Here is a 25,158-nt window from a genome sequence, read left to right on the forward strand (position 1 = left end):
TTAGGGCATTATTTTTATCGTAGGAGTATGCAATGAGGGTTGTAGAGTGGATTATATTTGGGGCTAGGGGGTGGGGTTTGGGGAGGTGCGGGAGGGGATGATTGTGTACCAATGAGGGAGTTTTTCTTTTGCTTTTCAAGGAGAGGACCAAATGGGGGGAGGGGGAGCAACAATGAATGAATGGAATCCCAAAATCTCAGTAGATGTTCATTGAAATGAAAAAATAAACAACCTAAATTTAAAAAAAAAAGAAAAAAGAAAATGCACTTGCTAGTTGAGTCACTAGATGATGAAGTGTCTGCCTTTGAGTAGTAATCCACTCATAGCTGAACTCCAGCAGATTTTCAGAGGCTGTAAGTCCCTTGGAGGGGATTGCCCATCTTTACCCCATGGAACAGCAGGTGGATTGCAGAGTGCCTGCCTTGAGTTACCAAAGGGCAACTCTTTACCCACACTAGGCACTCAGTACTCCCTATTTGATAATAGAATCAGTGTCTATTAAGAGTTATAATATTTATAGAATCCTCTCCTGCACCCTAAAGAAATGATTTTATTAAAGACACATGGAAATGTTATGAACTACTCGCACAGCTGCTGTAATAATGTTTTCCAAAGCCTAATAGGAAAGTAGACAAAATTTATTTTCCAAGACTTATAAGTTATTAGGCTGCTCTGGCGGCGTAATCTGTGGGGAACTGTGCTGTTAATTCAAAAGTGGTGCCTCTTGGGAAGTTCAAATCCACCAGTAGCTCGGTGGAAGAAAAATGGGTAATCTCTTCTTTTACCATTGACAACCTCCTGAAAACTCACTGAATCATCAGCTCTGAGTGATCTATCACGAGGAGAATACTGAGTGTTGTAAGTTATTGTTTTCTGTAGCAGTGCAAATTTTCCAATGAAGAAAACGATTATTTAAATTGCAATGGAACAGAGCAAAGCTACCAAGATAAAATAGGCATTGTTGTTTAAACAGTTTACAGTTGTCCAATATAGCCACAAATTCGCCCCAAACATAGGAATAGTATGCAGTCCCTATAGAAAACATTTTAGTATTTTTTTGGGGTGATTTTAACCTGCGGCCCTCAGGCCTGGTTCACATTGTTTTTGTGTCAAACATTCTTCTAGGTGGTATAGTGCTGGTCTGTGGATTGCTGTAGAGAGGTAATTCATGGTTGCTGTGATGCTAAATACTGTGACACTGATGTGCCAAATGCAATAATGATTACCCATGGTGGACAGTGTTTGGTGGAGCTTCCCAATTAAAACATGCTTGGAAGCAGGAATGGCATCCACTTCTGAAATGGCTTGCCTCCAGAAACTCTATGAACGGTGCTCAGGTCTTTCATTCATAGGATCACTATGAGTCATGTACGATTCAATGGCACCTAACAACAACAACAACATAGAAAAGAGAAGAGCCCTGGTAGTTCAGTGAATAAGTACTGCATTGCTAATCAAGTCAGAAGTTAGCAGCCACCAGCCCCTCCACAAGAGACAGATGTGGCAGTTTGTTGTTGTTTTGTGCTGTTGAGTCACCTGCAACTCATAGAGACCCAATGTACAATAGCTTTGCAGCTTGTCCTGTCCTGAACCAGACTCACTGACTCTGATACATCTACCACCATTGCCCTAGTTACTGTATCAATCCACCTCATCCAGGGTCTTTCCTGTACTGTCGTCCCTCCACCATTCCAAGCATGAGGTCATTCTCCAAGGATCAGTCCCTTCTAGTCACATACCCATATTATGTGAGACAGAGCCTTAAATCCTAGCCTGCAATGACAAACTTGATTTTACTATCTCTAACATATAGATTTGTTTGTTTTCTTGGCATTCCATGGTAAGTTCAAGACTCTTCTCCAGCACCACAGCTCAAAGGCATCAATTCTTCTGTCATCTCTAGTCATTATCCAACTCTCTGATGCATATCACGTAATTGTGAAGAACATGGGCTGGATTGGGTGAACCTTAGTCTCTAGACTGACAGTGTTCCTTTACCTTATACAGTTCATCTTTTGATATCCTGACTGCTTGTATTGATTGTTGGAGCCAAAAAATCTATAACTGTTAACAATTTCAATCTCTTCTCCATCCATTACGGTGCTGCCAATGATGAGAATCTTTGTCTTCTTGATGTTGAGCTTCAATCCATTTTGAAGACTATAGTCCTTGACCTTCTGCAGCAAATGCTCCAGATCCACCTCAGTTTCAGCAAGCAAGGTTGTGTCTGTCATCTGCATAACATAGGTTGTTGATGAGGCTTCCTTCAATCCTGATGCCACATTTCTCCTCATAAAGTCCAGCCTCCCAAATGATCAGTTCTGCATAAAGATTGAAAAGGTTGGGAGACAGGACTCATCCCTGACACCCTCCCTTCCTGATTTGGAACCATGCAGTGTTTCCTTGCTCTGTTCTGAGGACTGCTTCCTGATCCAACTATAGGTTTCACATAAGCACAATCTAGTGTTCTGGGATTCCCTTTCTTCTCAAGGTTAACCACAATTTGTTGTGATCCACACTGTCAAATGCCTTTGCCTAGTTAATGAAACACAGTCTACTTGCATAATAATTTACAACCTTGCTAATCCTTTCAAGACGCTCTACTTTATCTTTCAGTGTTGCTGTTCAGAATTCACTCAATGAGATTGAGTTTGACTTTTTACTTCCAATAGAAAACTATTTCAATTATAAACTGTTTTCAAGATGAACATAGATGAGTTTCTTAATTCATAATACTTCCAGAAACCTAACCTTAATTTAGTATATAATAATCTATGTGGTGACATAAGTTAATTTTATTCATGTCACAATTGCTAGTGATGGGAAAATAAGGCCATTCTGACAGTAACCAAGCCACAGCTATTCATTTTAATGGAAGTAGGGGCCTATGTTACCATGACCCAGGATCGAAATTCACAGTGGGTATAAACTGTACATATATCAGCATTTATCATCTTTCCAAATATATGTACATTTATTATACTTTTAAGGTTTAGCTGCACAGTTGTGTTTGTTTTTCAGAGGTATTAGAGAAATTTGGCAATCTCCTGGAATTTAAATCATGCTGAGAACAAACTGGACCTTATGATAAACCTAAATTACAAGCAAGTCTGGAGTGCTCACATGCTTCCTGAAATTCGTTGTTTCTACAGCCAATTTATAAAATGCAGATTTGTCCATTAGCCTTGCGTATTCTTTCTGATAGCACATTTTGTCTTTTCTTCATGCTACTTAAGAAAGCATTTAATGTCTCGTATTTTGTTAGTGTTTGTGGCTAGTTTGTTGATATTTCCAAGTTCAGTTTCCAATGAATTAGGTCTATTTTCTTAGGAAAAAGAATACAGTATGACAAATACTTATAAGTATTGCAAGATATAGATTGAATTACGTTTTCTCTCAGCCAGTCATCTGAACCAAAAGTGGTGAGGCACATGAAATAAGTTGTCTGGTTTCTGATTCACCCCAGTCCTTTCCCTAGATGTTTTCAGTAGATAGCTCAAAAATCTTTTCTTCTTCTTTTTCCTTTCTTTTTTAAATAGTTCATTAAACTATATCAGCTTCACTGTTGTAAAGCTGTACAGTTGTCTACTTCAAGTATTTTCTTCTTCCACAGTGTAGCAAGTGACCTCATTCATTCATTATTATTTTCAGCTGAGCCCAAGTTTGGTCTGATCATTAGTGGACAATGTTTGCTTGTTTCCATTTATTTACCTATTTCTAAGTAGGTGACTATATATCATTAAACAAATTCATCAGCAAACTTTCGGGAGAAACTGGTTATTGTTTTCAATTAAAAGAAATTCTTTTAAGAATCAAAGCAAAAGAGAGTTTTGTGGGTGGAGGGAGAGGGTGAAGGAATTAGGAAAATCTAGTCCAGGGACCAAAAAAGATGAGGTGATAGTGGGCATAGATCAATGGTTATTAATTTTATAAAACGCAAAATATGGAAATGATCTTATGAAACACAGAGTGAATTAAGGAAGGTGTGAAGCAATATATATGAATGAAACGCAGCATATATTAATTTTATATGCAAAACCATACAAAAGAAATAAATAGATAGCCCTAAAAAAAGCAAAAAAAGCATCAAAGCAAAGCACCCTGTCAGTACAACAGTTAAGCACTGAACTATAAACTGATAAATTGGTAGTACAGACTCATTTAAAACTCATCCAGGGGAATCCAAGGAAGAAAAGACTGGCAATCTTTTTCAATAAAGATTGTTGCTGTTGTATGTACTGTGAAGTCAGAACCAACTCATAATTGACACTTCAGAAGGTTTTCAGAGACTGTAAATCACAAAGAGAGGGGATTAGGCACCTTTACTCCTATGAAGCAGCTGGTAGACTTGAACTTTAAACCTTTGGAGTATAAGGGCAACTTCTTACCACTATGCCATCAGAGCTCCTTCCATAAAGATTACCATCTAGAAAACCCTATGGATCAGTTCTTCTCTATCACATGACATTGTCATGAGTAGAAATTAACTCAGTGGTACCTAACAACAAAATCAAAGCACCTTAAACCAAACAAACAATTTATATTTACCATTGGACACACACAGAGGCCAATCTATGTAAAATTGTTATTGTTATGTGCCATCAAGTTGCCTGCAACTCATAAAGACACCATGTATAACAGCTCCGAAGCCTGTCCTGTCCTGAACCAGTCTCACTGATTCTGATACACCTACTCCCATTCAGTTACTGCATCAATCCACCTGATCTGGGGCCTTTCTCTCCTGCACTGTCCCTTCACCCTTGCGAGCATGATGTCCTTCTCCAAGGACTGGTCCTTCCTGGCCACATGCCCTAAGCATGTGAGACAGAGCTTCAAAATCCTAACTTCCAAGGAGAAACTTGGTAGGAAAAGAAATATTTTGTGATTTATCCCATTAGAAGTAAATTAATTTCATGTTTCTGTAATAGGCTTAAAAATATTTTCTGGGAAATATGCAGATTTGTTGTTGAGTTTCTAAGAAAACTAAGCACTTTCCAAGAGAACTAGTAAGTTTGTATTTGCCTAGATGTGTTCACCTGGCCCAGGACAGCACTTTCATTCCAAACAAGAAAGGGGAACGCTCTAAGGGATATGAACACAATATAACTCACAGTAAATGGAATACACAACGTAAGACTAACCAGCACATGATTCTTATGAAGAAAGGGATTGTTGGTATACAACAAATTACTTCAGAATTTTGTGGCTTCAAACATAGATTGCCTCATAATATCTTCAGGGTCACTCTCAGGCTGCAACAAGGTCTTAGTATGTATGGGGATGCTCAGAGCTTCATTGAGAATCCATTTCCAAGCTCTTTCTATGCCCAAAGGCCAATCACACGTTGTTGAAATTTGGAGTTAGCACTTCAGTTCCTAGCTTCAGATTTGTCTGTTTCCAAGCTCTTCCTTTGACAGCATGACCCATCTTTGGTCTGTGAAGGTTGTTGGGTTGAGGATTTCTGGTCCTAACTGTCTGTTGTCCCAAGATCAACCTGAGTTTCCTACCACATGGCAATCACAACATGGCACCTTGATTGATCATAGCTAGCAAGTATGGAAGAGCCAGAGAAGATACGCTGAAAGAAAGCAAGATGCAAATTAGAATATTTTTAAAATCTCTCCTTGGAAGTGATGAAATTTTGCCATTTTTCTCTTTTTTAGCAGTAAGCCTCTAGGTCAGTCCACACTTCAGGGAGGGGAGTCACCCTAGGAAATGAATGCCAGGAGGTGGGGATAAGTGTTTATTCAATGAATGGCACTTACTGAAGGCTCAAAACCCGACCTCATTGACTTTGAGTCAGAATCAACTCATAGCTGACCCTCCAGCAGCCCACAGAGCTGCTGGTGGATTTGAACTGCCAGAGATGCACTGTCTTCGGGTCAGCAGCACTATTCTCTAAGGACTACCCCTCCAGAGCTCCCTTAGTGCTATCAGAAAGTAAAATTTTCAAGTTACTTGGTGGGACTATGGTGTAAAGAAGTTCTTAATTGATATAGCTAATGAACTTCAGGACTAAAAGTAGATGAGATAGATGTTCTTCTTTGAAGATAACCTCACTTGACAGTTGACCTTCTATATTGTTAATATTTGCCCAATTAACTTTGCTTTGTCTAGGGAACATTTCTAACAAATAAATTACTGATTCTATATGCTATGTTTTAGGATTATTTTACCAACTTGTTTCCTTACTTGTTTGCTATTTATGCATCCCTAGACTGATTCATCTGTGTTAATTTTAAGTCCAATTCAGACTAAGCTGCCTTATTTAATAGTTTTTACATGTTATAGTTTTTGTTCATATAATGCACTGCCTAAACAATATTTGTGTGCTAGTTTCATTTTAATATTTCTAAATATGAACAATACTACTAAGACTAGTGAAGTTGAGAAATACATTTAATTCATGGAGTAACTCAAAATGAGCCTTCTCAGTGAGCATCTCAAAGACTAATCATATTTAGAAATTACTTCATACTAAGTTTGCTTACACGAACAAGTTTGTCCTGGAGAGGGTGAAGCCAGGCTGCTCTTTGGAGGCAAGGATTCTGACATACTTTGGACATGTTGCAGGGAGGGACCAGTCCTTGGAGAGGGACATCATGCTTGAGAGGGTGGGGGGACAACGCAGGAGAGGAAGACCCTTGATGAGATGGATTGTTTCAGTGACTGGGATAATGGGGGTAGGTGTGTCAGAGATGGTGAGATTGGCACAGGATAGGGCAGAGTTTAGGACTGTTGTACATAGGGTCACTATGAGTTGCAAGCAACTCAACAGCACATAACAACCAACAACAACAACAACGTTTGCTTACATGATACTCCTTAATATTGTTAGAAGTGAGGAAGTGTAGAGTACCTATGTATATTCTTTTTTTATATACTTATGTATATTCTTTTCCAAATAGGAGGATTAGAAGATAATAATTGGCAGCAAATAATTGTATTTCTCTGAGCCTTAGAAATGCCTTTGTGAACTATTGATAAAACAAATATATATATAAAACAAATATATATGTGTGTGTGTATATATATATATACATATATATAGATAAAACAAATATGTGTGTGTATATATATATATATATATGTTTATGTATGTGTGTACATATAGATGTATTATACATTATAAGGTCACTGTTTTGAAGAATAAAATAGTCTTTTAAGTGAGAGAGGATTAATCAATATGACTTCTAGATCTTGAAACTTAGTTACTGAATAATTAATATGGTATGTTTCTTTAACTCAATGTCAAAAGTTTTTTATGTTTTCTTTCTAAATGCACCTTTTAACATAGTATGATGGTACCATTAAATAAAATACAAAGAAAAGCACTTATTGTTTAGAGGTATTTTTTTCCTCGTTAACCACTTTTAATATTTCTTGGGGGAAAAAAAGATAATTTTTTAAATTGAAAGTTCTCATTTTTAATTGAAGTATTTTATTTGTCAAATTTAGTACTAGACCAGATTTGAGTTCAACATAGTATTTATAAATATACTAAATAAGGATGTATATATTTAGAATTTTATTCCTTTATAATCACTTCCCTATACAAATAGAAGCTTGCTTAGAATTACCACTGAATTAGTGACATGATAGAAATAGAGAGCACTGATTGCATAGTTTGTAGATATTTCCACTGTTAACCTAAAAGTGGTTTGTTCAAGTCCACCAGCAGCTCCACATGAAAAAAAGATGGACAATTTTCTCTGAAAACTCACTGGCAAGTCAGTTATGAGGCAATTTTTGCTCAATTGCAAGAGAGGAAAGAGGGGGAAAGTAGTAAAATGCTAAACTTAAAAAACAAAAGATGGTTTTCCTTCAAGTTTTGAAAGAAAAAAACTAGACTTTGTCCTCCTTTTTTTCCACTTTTGATTTCTTTCAAGAAATACCGTCCATTTACTTTAGTAATAAAGCTTATTTAAGAAGGATCTCTAATAAGTTCTAAAATGATAAAAAGACTTCATCCGCAAGATGTTTTCCTTTTCTCTGCAGCATCGTATCAAAACAAGACATCACTTTTCTTCTACCCTCTGTTTTAATTAAGCATGGTAGATAATTTGGCTACTCATCACTCAGGTTGCACTAGGCCCTCAAATAATTATTTCTTCCCACCCGTTTCTTAGTCTTCTTTCCCCTAGAAAATAATAGGAGAATGGAGAAAGTAATAGAAGGTTTCATTGTGTTTCACACTTTGCTAAAGTTGGGAGGTCTCACCTTCCAATCAGGACAAGGTAACCTAAGTGCAAAGTACCCCATTCTCACTTGATGGTACATTAACCACTCTGATGGGTTCTTGCTCCTTACTAATGAATGCTTAATTAGAACAACACACACAAAAAATTACTTCACCAAAGTAGACTACCAACAATATAATTTTTCTTTATTTACAGAAATCAAAAGAAAACTTTAAAAGAGTCCGTGTTTTCCTTGTTGGTTGTTATGGGGGGTTTTTTGGGGATTTTTTCCCCCCTGTTTCTGCTGAACAGCATAGCATTTACTTTAAACATATTAAACAGAACAGCAATTTCCTTATACCAACAAATGCACATTAGCATACACCGTCCTAGCCATGTATCTGGTGGTATAGTTAAGCAGACATCATAAAGTTTACAATTATAAATTTACCACTACAACATAATGGACCAGTAGACCAGAATCTACTTTATAACCCAGACTTTAAGTCTGGAAAGTTTCGTGAATCTTTTCTTGGTTTTACTGGAGAACTCTATTAAGAAAATCACTAAGCTTCTTATTACCTTATACTTAAAGAAGACATCTCAAAAGACTCCTTGCTACGCAGAAATAAATCTACTTACTATCATGTCACTGCACATATGATCAGTGTTATGTGGGCATTGAATAATTTAAATCTTCAACGATATACATGGCTGATGACCAGCCATCAAGCCTATTTTGACTCATAGCAACTCTATTATGTTTCTGGTGTAAAACATCTTTATGGGAGGAGTCTGCCTCCTCTTTTTCCACAGATCAGTTGGTGGCTTCAAACCACTGACATTTTGGTTATCAACCTAACATGAAACACACCACAATACCAAGAGTATCTTTAAGTAACAGAGTAAGAGATTTTCTTAATATCAAGTAAAGCATATTCATCTTCCCTATGGAATCAAATTAATATTTACTCATGGAGACCACCAGAATATTGTTGTTGCTATTGTTGTTAAGTGCCATCAAGTCAAGCACAACTCATAGTGACTCCACAAACAAGACTCAAACCCTATTGTATAACTATCATCATATCTCTATATTTATAGAGTTTCCAGAGGCATGTTGTTTAGGAAGTGGATGCCACTCCTGCTTCGAAGCCTGTCTCATTATGGGAGCTCCACCAACCACTGTCCATGTAACCATTTTGGCATTTGACACACGAGTGGCACAGAATTCAGAATCACAGCAACCCCAAGTTACTTAAGTAGAGAAAATTGACAGACCAGAGCTGTGCCACTAAGAAGAATGTTCATCCCTAATTCATCCCTCAGGCCCAACAATCTTTTAAATAAAAGGCCCACTCACCAGGTCATACGGTTGACTTCCAGCCCTCAGCTCATCTTTAGCTAAATCCACAAATTCTCATCAGCTCACACCCAGCTGTGAATGAAAAACAAACAAACAAAAAACCAAATAGCCCACGCCCGACCCTCTCCAAAATGAGAGAAACTGTCTTCCAGAATCCAACTGCTTCACATACAAGCCTCAGAATATTAGTCCAGCTTAAATTTTGGATAGTGGACCTCTTACTTCTTTAAGATACTGACAGCAAGAATGTCATTTTTCAGAGTAATTGACATGCTGTAAACTGATGTAGCCAATTAGCAAAAGTCTTTTGCTTATGGCTGGAGCCATTTAGAGGAAGTATTTTGCTTATGAGTAAATAACTCCAGGATGACTAAGATTAACCATAACCATCTGTAGATCTTCAAATGCCTTATCTTTCCCTTCTTCCGTTTCATTGCTTGTTTGTCACTTTATTTTCCCACTAGGAAAGACTTTTGATCAGATAAGCTTACCCAACGATAATCCCTTCTTGCCCCATAAATGTACAAAGTCCAATTCCACCTGTTTCAAATTGTCAAGTCATCCCAACACAAAATAGTGTATAGACCTTGAGGCTGATATGCTTATAAAGGTACATTCAGTGTCTGCATAAAGAGGTGGTTAGTCAATTAACACATACATTTTTGTTATGGTTGTTGCTATGTTAAGTCAGAACTGATTCATAGCTGACCCTCCATCAGGATTTCAGAGGCATTAAATTGCATAGACAAAGATTACTCTCCAGAATCTACCAGTGGACCAACTTGTGGATTCAAGCCACATGCCTTTGGGTTGGCAGCAAACTCCTTTTCTACTAGGCCACTGTGGCTCCTTGACTAACACATTTATTATACTTTATTTAGATAACCTTCCGATCTCCTAATGTGTTTTCAAATAGCTGTATTTCTCATGAATTCTGAGGTGTGTAGAGAGAACTGAAAAATATAAAGGAAGTTTTTGCGTGAACAGTTGTGTATTCAGAATGAAAGACTTCACATTTGCTCCAATAATAAAGAGCATCTTATCATCTCTGGCTTCTATTGAGCTATAACGTTTCTTTAAGTAATAGGACATCTGTATGAATGTAAGGATATGGTATCCTTACTGTTGTTGTTATGTGCCGTCGAGTCGCCTGCGACTCATAGCGACCCTATGTACAACAGCCCTAAACTCCGCTCTGTCCTGTGCCAATCACACCGTCTCTGACACTCCCATCCCAATTATCCCAGTCACTGAATCAATCCACCTCATAGAGGGCATTCCCCTCCTGCGCCGTCCCTCCACCCTCCCAAGCATGATGTCCCTCTCCAAGGACCGGTCTCTCCTCACAACATGTCCAAAGTATGTCAGACGGAGCCTCAGAATCCTTGCCTCCATACTAGCCATACTTAAGCCCTCCCCCCATTTTCCACAGAGAATCTGTGTTCCTGATGCAAAATAACACCAGCTATTTATGGAGAAAAATTCAATGAAATCTTTGGGCCTACTTTGTAGGCCTCAGTCTCACCAGTTAATATCTCTGTATTACTTCAGACTCAAAACATGTTACATCTTTTTTCAGTTCTCCTGAAATTCTCTTGTACGGATATCTGTATTTCATGAGGAGAAAAAAAAAACTTGATCCTCAATATCCTCATTCAGTTGGGCCTGTACTGAACATCAGTCTCTCTTTAAAATATTTCACTTGTTAAATGTAGACTTTGTGTCTCTGCTGCTTCACTTCAGCAGTAGCAGAATGTTCTCACTCTAAATATAAAATTATGAAAAAAGCAAGAAACAATATTTTCTTTAATTAGCTTCTTCCTTTGGGGGTTTTAGAAGAAGGGTTATGACTTGACAAAGATCCTTCCCATCTGTTCCTGTTTGTTTGCTTTTATTTTGACTTCCTTTCCTTGTCTTATCAAATATCACATGAATCATTAACATTTGTTTTCAGCACTTGTTTTGGTTTCCTTTACTTCACATGATGAAGACATTATGTTGAGAAAGGCTCAGGATTGCTATATTTCATATTAACCACATATCCCTTAAATAAATTCTAAACTTTATAAAGATTTGATCTTAAGTACATGCCATTTGCTATGCTAAAACTTTCCTCAGCCCCAGAAAACTGGTGTGTGAGCACTTAGAATTGCAAATTTGGGCAAAATGACAAACTTTGTAAGATTATAGGTATATATATATATATATATATATCTATATATATCTCTCTCTCTCTCTCTCTCTCTCTCTCTCTCTCTCTCTATATATATATATATAGTTTGAACTTAATAGGTAACATTTTACTTTTATAAAATTTAGTTTTATACTGATTTACTTACAAAGTTTGTATACAATATTTTTCACACTGGATCTTTTCCATTTTCTTAACCCACCCCTCCATCAAATTGTGTGACCCTGTGATTACCACCCATCTTACCCACCCATCCTCATCCCTCTGTCCTACCCTCCCCCCTAAGAGCCTCCTGCATGGTTAACTAGTTATCTATTTCTACAATAATGACCTTTTTTAGTATTTGTCCTTATAGGACTGAGTTAGTTCACTTAGCCTAATGCTCTCCAGTCCTTCTCAAGTTAGATAGTGATTTACAAAATCCTTGTTCCTGTGTGCTGTGTAGTATTCCACTGTGTGAATATAATAGGTGCCATTTTTAATAAATCTATTTCCTACTAAAATATGTAAACTGTTTATCAAGGTATAGAAGACCTTTCTGGATGTTTGCAAGAGAGTTCTATGCAAAACTGCGATATATATATTTGCATATTATATGACTTTTCACTGGCATCCTCCATTGGTAATTTTTTTCACAGGATCTTCACACAATAGAATAACTAAATTTCTAGTATCACCCAGCAGAGCAATTTAAAATTGTTTCAATCAGTACACAATCTTCTAATACAAAATCGTATAATAGAGTATTATTTGTATCAAACAATTTTTACTTATTTTTAAAATAAACCATCAAACTATCCAAAATTGTACCTTTTATATATGGAATAAAAGTCAAATTCTGTATTTGTCTTACATATTAGACAAACATAAGTACATTTACCTGCAAAAACATTAAATCAAACATTAAACTTAATACATGAAACTTAACACAAAGCTAAATAAGATTTCTTACAGACAACCTGTTTTTCCTGCTTCAGCTATGGCAATTAAATATTTGTCATCTATTAGAGAAGTTTACATTAATTGTTACAGCTTCTTTATTAAAAATTGAGAACCCTTTCCAAGAAATAATTTTTCCCCAGAATTCATTCCTTGAAACTTTAATATTGAAAATTGAGAACCTCTTCAAAAAGGAATATCTTTTTTCCGTAATTCATTATCTGTACGTCTTAATCTGCATACTAACAGTAAACAGAATACAAGGTTAACATCTATACAAGACTATTCAGTGATCTAGATATTTTCTTACACAGGTAGTCCCCGCCTAACCACAGGGTTCCCTTCCGATGACTGTGTGATAAGTTGGTTCTGACGTAAGTCGATTGCCTATTTCTGTTTAAGTTTCCATTATTGTTTCATCAGTAGCATTATATATCATCTTTACATATCTGATTATTTTCTGTCTTTAGGAGTTGGAAGCATTAAATATAAACTTATTTTACATGTTTTAATACATACATTCATAGAACACACAGATCACAAAATTGATTCCAATGATGAAGACTTGAGTGACATTGGTATTTTGTTAATAGAAGTAAAAAAAAAACCACTTGTGGAAGATTCTGTATCATCGATCTATATTATCCCCAGGAATAGAAATGACCCCGCTAGTCAGAAAATAAGCAAAAGTTGCCTGTATAGCCCTTTTTGTTCTTCATCATTTTCATTATATTGCTTTACCCCTTTTAATATCTGCTTATCAACTTTAGCAAAGCAGTCAAGTGTTTGAGTCCATGTTTTCAACTGAAGGCCCTGATTTAGTGCAGAAAAAATACCCCCAAACTCCAGCTAATCCTTTTCAAGGGAGCTCTGCTGGGCTGATGGACATGCAATTGTGCTGCAATCCAAAGGGAAGTGGTTCAAACTCACCAACTGCTACAGGAGAGAAAGATGGACAGTCTCCTCCTGTGTGATTTTTACAGCCTCTAAAAGCCCCCTGGAGAGTCAGTTAGGAGTCATTTCTGAATCAAAAGCAACGAGTGCATGAGTGAATGAAACTTCGTCATGTTGAAACTTTCTGACAACTTCTCTCTTTTCCTCATTATTTCTTTCCTCAGTATCTTTCCTCCCAAATTCCATTACATCCAGTTAATTCTCCTATGATATATGAGTTGTTCCACATCGGTGATGTCAAGTTGTAAATTTAGTGTTCTTGCTACAAGGATGATTTTCTTTCTCCAGCAGTTTGTTCCATTATGTTATTCTATTAAAAAACTTGGAATTAGTTCATATAACACAATATTTTTGTTCATATTCCCTGCATGCATTTCCCCCATAACTTACTCTAAGAAAACACAATGTTCCAGATACACTGATGGTCATAACTGCAGTTCATAGTATTCACATTGTAAATTGGGACTACCTGTACACCAAATTATAGCTGTGAGCATCAGATCAGAGTGAACTTTGAAACTATTAGGAGTTTGTAATTTAAATAGTTTCACTCAATTCCTACTCCCAAATGCTGTTAATTAGAACAGACTTTTTAATTAAGTACTCCCAGGCACAAAAAATGATGAGGATGACACAGGATAGGGCAGGGCTCACATCTGCTGTTCATAGGGTTATTATGAGTGGTACTTGACTCGCTTAACTTGATTGCACCTAACAACAACAACTTGTGTCATTCAAATGATACCACCTTGCCACTGAGGAAGACCTGAGGCATTTGCTGCAGAAGGTCAAAGACTGCAACCTTCGATATGGATTGAAGCTCAATAGCAAGGAAACAATGTAACAGCCAATTGGCAGCATCATGATAGATGGAGAAGAGATTGAAATTGTTAACAATTTGAGCATACTTGGCTTCACAGTCAACATGATTAGGACCAGAAGCTAGGAATTCAAAAGACAATTGAGTTGGGAAAATATACTGTCAGGGAGCTTTCCAGAGTACAGAAGAGAAATGATATCAGACTACGGTGTGCCTGCTTAAGGCCATGATCTTCACAATTACTTGCTATACATCAGAGAGCTAGACAATATCTAAGGATGATAGAAAATGAATCAATGCCTTTGAGATGTGGTGCTGGAAAACAGTATTGAACATACCATGGACTGCTAAGAGAACAAAAAGGTCTGGAGAGGGAGAAACCAGGCTGCTCTTTAGGGCAAGGATTTTGATGCCCCATCTGACATATTTTGGGCATATACAAGCAAGAACCAGTCCTTGAAGATGGCCATCATGCTTTGAAGGGTGGAGGGGCAGCACAAGAAAGGAAGACCCTAGAAGACATAGATTGACTCAGTGACTGGGATAATGGGAGTAGATATGTCAGAGACGCTGAAGTTGGCTCAAGAAAGAGCAGGGTTCAGAGCTGTTGTACTTAGGATCACTTTGAGTCAGAGTCGACGTGACAGTGCACAACAACAGCAAACAACAACCGCAACCCATTGCTAAAGTTTAACTTTGTGATTTTCCTATCATATCACCCTCCCATGCAAATGCAAATAGCCATGTGCAAAAGGAAAGCATTTTCTCCAGTAGGAGGTTAGAATCCAAATTTAGGCCTAAATAGAAGTCTTTGTCCCTGGAACGGCCACAAGAATCAGCTCCACATTATATGTGATGAAGATACTGAGGTTCTTCATAACGTAGTTAATACCATTCCAAGTCAAAGACAGCAGACTTCCTCTGGTTGCTTATTTAGAACAGAAGTGCTATAGTACACTGAACACAAAATTTAGATTCACACAATGTCATATCTTTGATCTTTTATTTGCTTAATTTTTTTGTTTTTGTTTGTCACCAAGTCTGGGTCAACTCATAGCTGATTTCATAGTAGGTTTCCAGAGCCAGTGACTCACGTGAAGGAACTAGTTCAATAAAAATGGGCAAGATACTTAACTTCAGAAACATAATGCCTTCTTTGTAGAAAGCACAATGAAAACCTATTTTGTTAGGTTGTTGTGAGGTTTAAATATAAAATTTTTAAGATCCCAAAACAGCATAGATAATCAGAAAATATTGACACTAATAATAGTAATAATCATTGTCATTATTTGTTTTGAGTTATCAGGGAATAATATTTTTATAAATTTGGCTAAACATCAGGAACAAACAAAATATATACGTGTGTTTGTGGTTGTTGTTGTTGTTATGTGCAATCGTGTTTCCTGTGACTTATAACGACTCTATGTATAACTCATAATGACTCTGTGTACAACAGCTCTGAAGCTGACCCTCTCCTGAGCCAGTCTCTCTGACTCCTGACTCTAACACATCTACCCTCAGGTCCTAGTTACTGTGTCAATTCATTTTATCTTCCTCTCCTGCGCTGTACCTCTTCCCTTCTGAGCATGGTGTCCTTCTCACAGGATTGGTCCCTCCTAACCACCTGTCCAATGTGGAAAGAGCTTCAAAATCCTTACCTCCAAGGAAAAACATGGTTTCATCCGCTCTAAGATAAACCTATTTGTTTTCTTGGTGGTGCATGGTATGTCCAAGATTCTTTTCCAGCACCACAACTCAAAGGCATAACTTCTTCTTCTGTCATACTTAGTCATTGTCCAGCTATCTGTTGCGTAGTATGTATTTGCTAAGACCATGGCCTGGATTAGATGCATCTTAGTCTCTAACTGACATTGTTTCTCAGTACTCTGGAAAGGTCCCCGAGAGCAGATTTTCCCAGTGGAATTCATCTTTTGATTTCCTGACTGCTAGTGCCAAGATTGTGGAGCCGAGAAAGCTCAATCTCTTCTTCATCTAACATCATGCTGCGGTGGCAGCAATCTGTGTTACGCAGATGACACAACCTTGCTTTGCAGAAACTAAGGAGAACCTGAAGTACTTGCTGCAGAAATTCAAGTACTGTAGTTTTCAGTATGGATTGAAACTCAGCGTCAAGAAGACAAGATTCTCACCACTGGTCCAACTGACAGCACCATGATAGACAGAGAAGAGATTGAGGTTGAGATAGATAGATAGATAGATAGATAGATAGATAGATAGATAGATAGATAGATAGATAATAGATAGATCGATAGATAGATAGACAGAAATAAAGACAATGTAGAAAACAGATTAGATGGTATATAATTATATGTAAGGAGTGAGTTTTATACTGCACACAGAGAAGCAATAAGTCACTGTCAACTAGCCAACAAAACCATGTATAACACGTATACTATACACAGACCAGTCACTCTTGACACCAACTGACTGTGTGTATCAGAGTAGACAATGCTTCATAGATTTTTAAAACATTGACTTTTCAGAAGCAGAGCACCAGGCTTCTCTTCTGAATAATTCTCCTGGTGGACTGGAGTGTCTAACATTTTGTTAAACAACAAAATACATTAAAATTTTGCACTACCCAGGGACCCCAAAATACTACACAGAGGACAACCGTCATATTAATTAGCTCTCTGAGTTTCAAGGAGTCAACAGCATATTTTTAGTTATGATGCATCCACAATGGAAACACTCTGTGCTTGTTGTTGATGTTGCTGTGTATCCTAGAGTTGGAGCAGACCCTCTGGTGGGTTTTCAGAGACAGTTAATCAGATGGGAGGAGATTGCCCATCCTTCTGTCTCAGAGCAGCTGGTACCTTCAAGATTGCAACACAGCTCCTTGCCACTAGGCCACCAGAGCTCTCTTTGCAAAAAAACCCAAACCAACCCAAGCTTCTTTGCTTCTTTTCTGTCTGAAGAGTCAGTAGAGGAGAAAGTACTGGAAGAACTAATATGTACAATAAAATCATGGGCCTATACTATTCGATCATCCTGACTTTTCAACCTTCCCTTGGATGGTTTGTTATCAGGACCACAAGTAAAATTTCAACCCATAATTCAGAAGCCATTGTTAAGGTTCATATTAGCTCCTTATGTTGATATTTACTATGGATTCCAGGGTCAATATAACTTCTTTGGAACAATATAAATAAAACTACTTTCCTTTTGTGATTTTTCTCCACATGCATGCTTCAGCAAAGATTTAAAAAATTATACAATTGAATTGCTTTTAAGTGGAGAGAAACTATTACTTTATCAAGATTTACGTGTACCTGGTCTATGTCAAACTCCAGGTGAATAAGACAGAGAATATATTATGTCTGTTATTTTAAAAGTTGAGGATGTGTCATAGTGATTGTGAATAATAGCTCTGAACCCTGTCATATCCTGTGCCATTCTCACAATCTCTGGCATACTTGTGTCCATTGCTACAGTCACTGTGTCAAAACTGATACCTGGTGTCTAAATATTATTTAGTTACAGAAGTGCCTTAGCTAATATCAACAACAAGAACAGTGTTTAGATTTAGGGACCTCTGGTGGCCAAGTGGTAAGAATCTGTGCTGCAATTCCAAAGACATATGGTTCAAATCCACCAGCTGCTCTGCAGCAGAAGGATGGACAATCTCCTCATGTTTGATTTACTGTCTCGACAGCTAATAGCCAATGTCATTTCTTCTGCATTGAAATATCTCTATTAAATGTGTTCAAGATTTTAATTTTCTCTTTCACATAGCTATGCTTTTCAATTGGCAAATGTTGAGTAATACACTCACTTTTTAACACTTCATTGTTTAGTTAACCCACGTGAGGGGCCAAACAGTAATGAAATAAGTGGCTTTCATACAAAATAGCAGTAAATGTGCACAATAGTGGTGTTATATGGTGTATTTAACAATACTGGTAAGGACAGAAATGAACAGGATGGATGGCTTTGTCTTGGATATGCACCTGAGTGCCTGTGGAGAAAGTCTGGTTCTGCAAGGTTAGAGGAAGTAATTGTTATTCAACAGAGATCAACTAGCTTTGCATATCAGTAAAGCACACCCACCTTTTCTTATCTATTTTCTTAGTGTTTAGGATATCAAATGAGCAAATATATATTTATGAGAACCAGTAATGTTGTATTCTTTTCAATCCTATAAGCCAATGTAATTATAAAACTAACTGTGGAGGGTGTGGGGGAAAGTTACTACCTAAGCAAGTACAAGTAGAATAAAACCATATATTAAGTATCTGTTACATGACTTTTCTGTTCACCTGTGTTTCCTAAGAGCTATGCCATTAATGATTTGATATTGTTCACTTTTAGATGGAAGACTGTATTTGAAAACTACTGTCATGTACTGAATCTTTCCTGCTGAAGAAATTCATGTTGTGGTAAAGAACTTTACAGTTAAGACATTCATCATTGGAAGGTTTGGAAAAAAAAAGAAAGTCCTTTGAAGGGAACTTCCTCAATTTTGTTGTATTAATGTTCTTCAAACGTTTAAGTATTCTACAAAAAAGAAAAAAGTTTCCTCCATTGATTTTGAACTGTGGTTCATAACAGAGACTTGAGAATGTTTGTAAATGTACAAGTATCAAACTTCTTACCATTAACAACTGCAACTTTGCTGCTGAACACTTGCATACAGTTAAAAGCAGGTCTGGATAAGACCTAGCTGTGGGGTTTTTTAAAAAAATGGAATGCACCATTTTCCTCTTCCTCTTGTGAAAATTCTGTATTGAGCACATCAACAGACTCTTGTAGCACCGGTCACCCAGACTTACAGAGCTATGTCCTCCGGAAACCAGCAAGAACACTTGAAAAAGAGCTTGTAGGGGGCATAGTGGATTCCTGGGGGGGGGGGGAGAAACAAAAATCATTAAAATAAAGAGTAATATTCTGTTACATTCAATTATAAACTCTCTAATTGTGGGTTTTCTCCTGAAGATTTTCTTTACACATACTTCCCAAAAGACCAACAAACAGATTTTGACAACAACCCAGTGAGATAACATTTTGCTTATCTAAAAAAAATAATGAAGCATTGAATATGAAACAAAAGGTTTCATTTAGAGTCTTTTTTTTTTTTCAAAAAAATAATGGGGGGTGGGAAATCCTCCTATGCATAAATGTAATATGTTTTCATTCCAAACTGGTAGTGGTATATAGAATTAAAATTAATAATGTTGCTTCTACTTCAAACTGTTGGTCACATGTACAGTATATAAACATAAACACACAAGGAAGGTATTATGTATGCAGTAGTATACTAGAGTTTAGGAAAATGAAAATTTTAGAACCTATGTTTTGTCACCCTGTTGGTCAGAAAGACGCCTTTCTGGTTTTAACGCATGCAGGCATGTAAATATTTGTCTGGAGTCACAGTATTAATGAATGAGATCTTAAGTATCTGGTGACATCAGAACTCACTGTCAGCCACTTTTATTTGTATATTGAACTCTAGTCAGTGCCCCAAACTGCACTACTGAAAATGGATTGTGGCTGAGCAGTCAATCAAAACACCAGAAATATTTTTATATGTTAATGTCATAATTATGTTAATGTTGCTGAAAAACAAAACCTAACAAGCCCTTGATGTATCAGTCCAATACCATGTAGCGCTGAGTGATAAAGTTAAAATGTGTTGTGCTTCCCACCCGAGTCAGAGGGAAGGGTGGCTACGTGTTATTTTCACTGTCTTTTTGAAAGTTACAGTATGTGTTTTCACTTTTGTGCAGATAACTGGAAGTAAACCTGCAAGCAGTGCGTATTACATGCTGATGTTCCCTTCTCTTTGTTTATACATATCTGAAGTTACACCTTTAAAGACTGATACGAGTCAGTACAGTTATTAAACTTTTTATGATTTTGCTGTCATCTTAAAACTTTGTGATCATGACATTATTTATTACCATAAAACAGCAAAATCTTAAATGCCTCAGAAAAGTAGATTAAAAATGCTTAAAGATAGTTCTGATTGGTTATTATTTGGTTAACAAAAAGATTTTAATAATGTAGCTACTTTGGCACTAAGCTTCTATAGTTTTTAGGTCTTTGCAATACTGGAACATTTCTTTTATGTAGCTTGCTATTAACCAACAAACTCCATTTTAAAAATACAAATAAAAATGTTATATATACCGTTCCTATTTTAGCTTGCTTTTAAAAGGAGCAATATTTTTTATTTAAAATGTTGTTAGTAAGTGCTTTGTAGAATCTTGATTTTCTAAGTAGAATTCTTCACTAACCATCTTTTTCTTGTTTGAGCACAAGAAATTCTATTCCTAGGTGTATGTATTTTTTCCCCATATATGCAGTCTTTAAAGGATGACAGTACTGAATATGGATGGATTTGTGGCAAGCTTTTGAATCATACATTTTTGAACGATTTTTTAAGAAGCCTACAATTTACATAAGTCATAGAATCAGCTATTGCTCTGCTCCATGCATAGAGTCACCTGTTAAGTAGGTTAAATAGTTTTAAAATACATACTTTCAAGATCTTTGAGAATGCTTTAGAGTTTGCTTCAACATAAAAGGAAATTTTAGCAAGGATTAAAGAAAAAATGCTATCAGGTATATGTTAAGAATGAATCTTTACTAACATGTAAATATTACAACTCATGAAATGTTATTGTAAGTCTGTAACTTAAGGGGGAGTTGTGTTTTATTTTTTGCCCACTTTTAGTTATACAAGTTGGTTTGGAATTTTTTCTTTGGCATAGACAAGTAAAATTGTGCCCATTGTATGGTTTTCATGCTTTTTTGATCCTAAAAATATTAATGTCTAGTTGTTCTATATTATAACCACATTTGCGCTCTATGCAAGCCCTTGGAACAGAACATACTCATCTTCATGTAGGACCTATGAAAATTGTCTATTTTTATCTATATATTTAAAGTTTTCTAAACTGATAAAAGGTTATTACGAATTTTGTTGTACAAAATCTGTACAAAAATCTGTTTTTACATCATAATGCAAGAATTGGAAATTTTTCTATGGTAGCCTAGTTATTTGAGCCTGGTTTCAATGTGAGAACCACGTTTACTGTTATTGTATTTAATTTTCTTTTTCTTTTCAACAATCTCCTAATAAAACTGTCTGAAATCTCTCTGTGACTTTATTTACAGTTTGTCTTTATTAAATTGTGTGAAATGCATAGCATTGAAGGAATATTTACTTTCTAATGGGAGGCATCTAAAAACATCATCAGTCAGCTTTTTGCAATGTGAAGGGAACAATGTTCAATGATTTTATTTAACATGCAACTGCTTCTATCTCTAATATGAATTACTGTGGTGAAAAACATCATAAAAGCACACTCTGTAGTTATTGTTTAACAAGCAGATTTTCCATATTTTGTTTCTTGCCAGCTAAGCAAATTGCCCACATATACATGATTTATTTATGTACATTTCTCAGTTTATGAAGCTGTTATTTGTACCTTTTTCCTTTATATTCTTATATTCCCATGATTCTTATTTCACAAAGCTTTGTGCTGAATAATGTAAAGTAGACATGTTGATGGAACAAAATATATTATTCCCGTATCTGTAAGAGTGGAGATTTGTAACTCTAACTCGGTGTCTTGCTTTGGCTTTCTGTCACATCACGGGAAAAGAAAATGGCTTCAGACCCTTTGAAATCCCAGTATCTTTAATTAATATTATAGACGTGCTAATCAACTAAAAATGCAGCATGTGAAGAACTGAGTTGCTATTTTTGTAAGTAAGTATTCTAAACATTCCTAACCGGATAAATGAATTTTTTTTCTAGAAAAATTACATCAATAAATTATTTAAATACAATATTAACAAATTATAGTTTTTCTATCATCAAAAAAACCTTATGAGATCAATACAAATCCATTTTTATCTTCTGTCATCATGAGTTTATCTCAAAAAACCTTCTTCTAGAACATCAGAAGATTTATAAATATAAATAAAATTTGGTGATAATTTAGGTTTCCGCCATGTGTGTTCTTTGGGACTGGTAAATATGCTCATTACTGACTAAGGAAAAGTAAGTTATGAATAGAGTTATATGAGATGAGTTTTTAAAATATGCTAAGTAATGGTATTAATAAATTAAGACACATTTATTATTTATTATTCAATGGCCTTATAAAATATTACTTCGTTCTCATGCACAGGCTTGGTGCTAACATTTGTGTCTTATGTGAATAATTATATACAAAACTAAACTGATACTCTTTTATTTGTCTAATTCCTAATTATCTAAAGCCTCTATTCTACACAAAGTACTGTGTAAGATGTTATAACATCTGTACTATAAATGTTGAAAATACAGTTATGTAGAACTCATAATTTTGTTGGGATGTAAAATTTTACTTTCAGTAAGAAATGATTCTGTAGTTGACAAAGTTAATACAGAGATTTTATTTAGACACTTTTGGATTATGTGTTAACAATCTAGTAGCTCATTTTATACATCAGTCTTCTTAAGAATAGGACAAAGTGGTTTGAGAGTCAGACCATTGTGTCAGAATTGAGAAAAGAGAGAGTTCTCCCCTCAGGACCAGTGATACTCTCTCTCCAGGTTATTTATTCATTTATTACAATCACTTCATTCTTACCAATGGTTGACAACTATATTTTAAGGTGAATAACCTGTTAATCACAGAAAAAAATGTTATTTATCATACACATAAAACATTCAATTTTTATCACTGTATATCTGTATCTGTAGGGAATTAATATACTAAATATACTAAAATGAAACAAAAATACATATCAATTTCTAACTATGAAATGAGTGCTGTAGGTTATGAATAACATTTGTAGTAATAGCATCATTTACATCTATAGATTAATGAGCTGGAGATTTTTATTTGAACTTTTGATTTAGTAAGGTCTCCTCTGGTTGTATATAATGAAAGCAAATGGTAGAAATGCCAACAGAATTTAACAAAGATTTGAGAACCTCAAGACTAGAATTCAACTATATTTCAAAGAATAAGGATTCTTTTCAGAACAGTACCTTTCCATTCCTCTAATAACTCCGATTTGCTGTCGTCTCATTGAAGACCAACTTGCTTCTCTTGTCCATCGCTTAACTCTTGTATTATTCCAAAGCATAGGATACAATTCATAGAAGCAGATTTCTCCTTTTTGCTCTTGTCCTAAATCAGATTCCCTGAAAGTTTTCATTGCCTCAACCAAGACTATCTGTCAAAAGAATGTCTTGGCACTATAGTATAGCACATGGGGAATTTATAAAACTGTTCTATCAAATTAAGTTTGATTCTTTGGTAGTTGGGGCTTAGATTATTCTAATATTCAGCTGAGGTTGAGAACCACTGTTCGAGATTATGGCAAAACAACTAGGGAGAATTTTATAGTGATGAGAGAATACTTTGAATGGGGCCTGGGAGCCTTGTCACCTGTGCAGACATTATAGACAACTAGGGATTTTGTAGAATTAAATGATGTTAAAAAAGTAATGTTAGCAATGTAAACTTAATTCTGAATTGATTATGAGTGTGTAGTGTTTCCACTCTGCAACGTGATGCAATAGACAGCATCATGCTTTCTATGTTGGCCGTTATTGAGATGGTTCCTCTAAACATTGTAAGGCTCTTCCTCAGTGCATAACACTTAGGTTGCATTCTCCTATTATCATGCCCATGATTCATCCTCTAAGAAGTAACTTAAGCCATTGAAAACAATCTACTTTAAATCTCTAGAACTGCAGAAATGAAAAGTGTAACAGTGTATGATATGATCATCAATATTAATTGAAGATGTATTTAAGAAATTTATACCCAACCCACCTCTGTGGGAGAAGAACACGCAATCTCCTGTGAAATTGTATTGCTGTTGAGAATCTTCTGGATGGTCAGCGATGAGTTGGTTCCAATTTAGTGGCACAAACACAAAATCACCAAAAACAAACAAGCAAACAAAAAACACAACCCAACAAACAAAAATTCATATGGAAAACTGCAGTCCTTCAACTTCTGCAGCAAATGCCTCAGGTTCTCCGAAATTTCAGCACGAAATGTTCTGTCATTTGCCTAATGCAGGCTGTTGATGAATCTTACTCCAATCCTGATGCCACATTTCTCCTCATAAAGTGGAGCCTCCTAAATAATCTGTTCCACATATTGAAAAGGTATAGAGATAAGATGCATCCCTGACACATACCTTTCCTGATCCTGAAACTTGCTATGTTTTCTTGCTCTGTTCTGACTACTGCTTCCTGGTCCACGTAAGTATAGGTTTCTCATGAACACTTAAGTGTTCTGGGATTGCCATCCTTCACCCCACAATTAGTTGTGATTTACAGTCAAATGCCTTTGCATAATCAATGAAACACAGGCATTACTCTGGTACTCTCTACTTCTGGCTAAGATACATTTAATATTGCCTATTATGTTCCTAGTGCCACGGCTGCTTCTCCTTTTTTAAAAAAAATGATATTTTCATGAAAGTTTATAGAGAATATGGATTTACATTCATTCATTGTTGTATTTTCCTTCCTGCCCACTGCACAAAAATTAACTTTTCTCTTTAAAAAAATATTTCACTGTACAATTTACCTCTCCCCAGTCACTTTATTCTTTTTTATTAATTTTAATGAAAGGTATGCAGATGACACAACCCTGCTTGCTGAAACTGAGGAGGATCTGAAGTGCTTGCTGCACAAGGTCAAGTACTAGAGTCTTCAATATGGATT

General features: G+C 36.0%; 1 protein-coding gene across 1 annotated transcript in view; it reads left to right on the top strand.

Moving 5' to 3' along the window:
- The window catches only part of DACH1 (dachshund family transcription factor 1), a 581,146-nt gene extending 561,600 nt beyond the window's left edge, over positions 1–19,546 (top strand). The window contains exon 11 of the mRNA XM_006882713.1: positions 18,783–19,546. Within this exon, the coding sequence (XP_006882775.1) occupies positions 18,783–18,820 (38 nt within the window). The 3' untranslated portion in view covers positions 18,821–19,546. The remainder of the gene's footprint in view (positions 1–18,782) is intronic.
- The last annotated feature ends 5,612 nt before the right edge of the window (positions 19,547–25,158 follow it).

Source organism: Elephantulus edwardii, unplaced genomic scaffold (assembly GCF_000299155.1).
Source record: "Elephantulus edwardii isolate Elephantulus edwardi_28Jun2011 unplaced genomic scaffold, EleEdw1.0 scaffold00023, whole genome shotgun sequence".
In the NCBI taxonomy this organism is placed as follows: Eukaryota; Metazoa; Chordata; class Mammalia; order Macroscelidea; family Macroscelididae; genus Elephantulus; species Elephantulus edwardii.